This window comes from Amblyraja radiata, chromosome 19 (assembly GCF_010909765.2).
Source record: "Amblyraja radiata isolate CabotCenter1 chromosome 19, sAmbRad1.1.pri, whole genome shotgun sequence".
Lineage (NCBI taxonomy): Eukaryota > Metazoa > Chordata > Chondrichthyes > Rajiformes > Rajidae > Amblyraja > Amblyraja radiata.
The window spans coordinates 37,989,446-37,993,544 of NC_045974.1; the positions used below are offsets into that span (position 1 = coordinate 37,989,446).

At 42.3% G+C, this 4,099-nt stretch overlaps 1 protein-coding gene across 1 annotated transcript; it reads right to left on the reverse strand.

The window, feature by feature from the left end:
- Positions 1 to 2,246: 2,246 nt before the first annotated feature.
- On the reverse strand, positions 2,247 to 3,836 carry il22 (interleukin 22). Its single transcript, XM_033038356.1, has 5 exons — positions 3,540 to 3,836; positions 3,382 to 3,447; positions 3,118 to 3,267; positions 2,757 to 2,819; positions 2,247 to 2,452 (listed from the first exon to the last, which is right to left on the reverse strand). The coding sequence occupies exons 1-5, from the start codon at positions 3,699 to 3,701 to the stop codon at positions 2,363 to 2,365; spliced, it is 531 nt and encodes a 176-aa protein (XP_032894247.1). The 5' UTR covers positions 3,702 to 3,836; the 3' UTR covers positions 2,247 to 2,362.
- Positions 3,837 to 4,099: the final 263 nt, after the last annotated feature.

Sequence of the window (4,099 nt, forward strand, 5' to 3'; positions counted from 1 at the left end):
GAAATCACCCTATAAAGAGCCTGATGTTTGTAAACTTGTGCCTGGATCAAAATTAGGTTTGTTTTTAAGAAAGGTTATCCACTGGAAAAATCCGAAATTAAAACAATCCATCGCTTTTATTACCGTCATCCATTGATCAAAGATGAACCCATCCATTTAAACTTTCCCATCAACTCCCGCCCAGAGCGACCACTAGTGGCGAACATTTTTCCTCGGGCAGAAAACAGCTAAACATTTTACACATCATGTTGAAATAACACAATAGGATAACCTAATTTTAAATGTTTCAAGTGCATGTGGAATGAAGATGGATCACACAGGCAGAGGAGATTAATATAATTTAGCACCAAATACAGCATGGACATTGTGGGCCGAAGGGGCCGCTATATTGTTACACTATACTGCACAGTGTGCTATACTGTTCTCTGTTCTATAAATTGCACCCTAGTATACAGTATACTCGCAATAAACGTTCTCATCAGCTTCTGATGTCCGTCTTCCCCATGGACTGACTGCGAGCCTGGTTTCATCCTATTGGTGAACCTCTGAGCGTTGAGGGACCTGAAAAGGCCAAATCCGAATACGTTCCTAGCATTTACTATGCAATTGAGAAATATTTCTCCTGCTCATGATTTTTGAGAGGAACTCTCTAATCCCATCAGATGTTTAAATATGCCGACGTATTCATTCCAAAGCGATGGTCCTCTTTCTCTGTGTAAGAATAGTAACTTGGCTTTTAAGTGCTGTAGTTCATATGACACATAGAATTTTAGCTATTGTTGTGACCAACCCGTATTTGTTCATTGTTTCATCCAGATGTTTGCAACTTCTATTTGTGGGGAGGCATTTTTTGCCAGCTCAAGAAGTTTAGAGTAAGGAAACACCTCCTAATCCGATTCTACACAGCCATCATCCAAAGCATGCTCACTTCATCAATTACAGTCTGGTTCAGCAGTTTAGACACTCACTCCCGTAATAAATTACAGCGCATAGTTAACAAAGCATCCAAAATCATCAGCACTCCCCTTCCATCAATAGAATCACTCCATCACAAACGGTCCGTGTCAAGGGTGAAGAAAATCATCTCTGATCCCTCCCACCCAGCTCACCACATCTTCCACCTGCTGCCATCAGGAAGGCGCTACAGCTCACTGCCCGCCAAGACATCTCGATTTAAAAACAGTTCTTACCCACACGCAATCCGAATTCTGAACACACTATGACAACAGCACATATCCTCCCCATGCATGTACTGTATATTGTATGATGTTGTGTTTTATGTTATGTTTGACGGGAATCAGCCTACCTTGTAACATCCTGTACTGAACCTGAATTCCACCAGCTTGACTGTGTGGTCATTAAATAATCTAATCTAATCTAAACTAATCTTAGATAACACACATGGTTAGAAAAAAAAATCCAATTAGATCAGGTCATACGCCTTAATGCGTGTCTTTCTCGGGTAACTTTAACGGAGTTCAAGCCCCAACAGTTTGCTCAGCTGTCCCACTTCTGTTGATTAGTGGGTATGGTCCCACGTTACATAGACATAGAAATAGAAAATAGGTGCAGGAGGAGGCCTGATGATGGCTGATCATCCCCTATCAATAACCCGTGCCTGCCTTCTCCCCATATCCCTTGACTCCACTAGCCCCTAGAGCTTTTTCTTACTCTCTCTTAAATCCATATTACCTGCCACTATTAAAAATATTAAAAACGAAACTGAGAATTTTATTAACATTTAGTTTATCTTGCCAGTGAGATATCAGCCTGAAGAAGGGTTCGACCCGAAACGTCACCCATTCCTTCTTTCTAGAGATGCTGCCAGACCCGCTGAGTTACTCAAGCATTTTGTGTCTACTTAGATATAAAAGAGAGTCTTGTGTGTTACGCGGCACTTCAGTGTTCCCCGGTGATACCGCGATGTAATCGGCTGTATACCACAGCAAGGAGTGCTGAGCTTGCAAAAAAAACTCCAGAAGACTTCGTGTGCTGCTTTGACAATTACAGAATGGTTTGTACTGAAAACTCTTCCGCCGCGCAACCCACAAAAAATGAACGGATACCATGTGGTCTGTTTAATTTCAAATACGTTTTTATTTTATAAAACATAATCTTCACCTTTCTACATAACAAGATTAAATATAGAATGTTACAAGTGCCCATTAGCAATACAATATAGATTGCTACATAACTTACTGTAAGTATACATGTTATAACGTTATACACAATAAATACATCAGAAATAAATATATTTCATTTGTTAAGTTAACAAAACGTGTTCTTGAGAAACTATCACATTGTCCTTGTGTCTTGAGCTCTTTCCTCATCCATCGATTCCTGGTTTCCCCTCGTCACCAGGTTATCTTTCAGCAGTTGAGCAGCGGCTCCCTATCTCCTGAAGGAGGATGAAAAGTTCTCCCACAACCTTGGCCTTACTCGCCTCGCCCAGCTGCAATAGATGAGCAGAAATAACAAGAACATCAGTGACATTCATTTACTGCAAGAAAACTAAGAAACTGTTCTGCGCGGAGCATCGAGTCAGAAGTGTAGTTACTGAATGTCGTGCTGCTGAACTCAGCTGAGGTCAATTTTTTCCTGACTCTTGGTCTTATCGCAATGGGAAGAGCATCGGGGCTTTGAGGCATCATATTCCCGTGTGCACAGGTGACCTCTGACTATCAGAGTATCGATATGACTGTTTTTCGCCTTTAATCTGAGATACAACATATGTATTATTATTTTTTGTAAATTACCTGGTCCACTTTCTGCTTCAGTCCGTCAATCTTTTCGTTGGCTTTCGTTTTCTCTTCTGTATCCTGAAAACAATACAATCAGTTCAATGTGTTTGAAGGAACTGCAGATGCTGGTTTACACCGAAGATAGACACAAAATGCTGGAGTAACTCAGCGGGACAGGCAGCATCTCTGGAGAGAAAGAAGGGGTGACGTTTCGTGTCGAGACCTTTCTTCAGACTAGTGCAAAAGGGTCTGGACTCGAAACATCACCCATTCCTTCTCTCCAGAGATGCTGCCTGTCCTGCTGAGTTACTCCAGCATTTTGTGCGGATCTTCTATGCTCCCCCGACTTAGTTCGATCACAACAGGAAACACTTACGCAATCAGACATGTGCCGTTTCATCAGGACGGTGAGAAACTCCTTCACCTCGTCCAGGTGCGGGTACTTGGTCTGCAATTCTTCGGAGTTCAGAACTGTTATAAGATAGAAGTCAATCACCTCTCTGAGCACGTAGCAGCTGCCAGATTCCTGCAAAATAAACCAGGGGTCTCTCAGATATTATCCAAACAACAACATAATGCTGTGAATTGTTAACTTGTGCTCGGTGACATTAATGATCGTCGCACCAATGCAAGGTTATACCTCTAGCCCTCGGAATAGTTCCTTTCCCACCAGCCTGTTGTCCGTGTCCTCGTCCTGCCTTTGAGCCTGTGGAATGATTGGTGTGAATTAATGTCATTCTAAAAGCTCGGAATAGCAAAAACTTCCACACATAGTGAAAGACAGAAACATTCACTCACATCTCTAGACAACACGTGGACCTTGTGTCTCATTTGTTGCAGTAATCGTTCTTCAACTCGACAAACCGCATTCGTTCTCTTTGAATTCAAGCTCGGGGCACAGTTGCCCAGGACTACAAAGCAACCAAGGACCAACACAGCTACAGTGGTGAACGGATGCATTCTGAGAGCAGTGTATCAGACAGATCTGGCCCACTTGCAAATCAAAACCGCCTTACGTCCCTGCACCTCAACTAGATTGAGATAAGGCTGACAACACAAAAGTGAACAGGATGCCTCTACGCTACAAACTTTACCCGCTCTATCTTCTATTCTGAATGAATCGCTGGTGAAGATTGTTTATATATCCTCCATAGTTAGTTCAAAAATCTCCCTGAATTGCCTGATGACGTATGACATTTGCTGGCTAACGTTCCGCATTCTCGCAGGTCATTTGCCGCGTTCTAGTAAAGTCAGCGCTATAGCGTGGTCAGCGCTATAATGTGAAATATGAAGATTCAGGTGTCGTCTGCAACTATTTTATTGTTCAACGATACTAACTTCCATAGAGACAAGGAACA

What these genes read in the sequence shown, in the direction of transcription:
- il22 (XM_033038356.1), bottom strand. Translation starts at nt 3,701, where the DNA reads ATGCATCCGTTCACCACTGTAGCTGTGTTGGTCCTTGGTTGCTTTGTA. An exon ending in AACGGCACATGTCTGATTGC is followed by an intron (nt 2,820 to 3,117) that starts GTAAGTGTTTCC and finishes TATTGTTTTCAG; the next exon opens with GATACAGAAGAGAAAACGAA. An exon ending in TGAAGCAGAAAGTGGACCAG is followed by an intron (nt 2,453 to 2,756) that starts GTAATTTACAAA and finishes CATCTATTGCAG; the next exon opens with CTGGGCGAGGCGAGTAAGGC.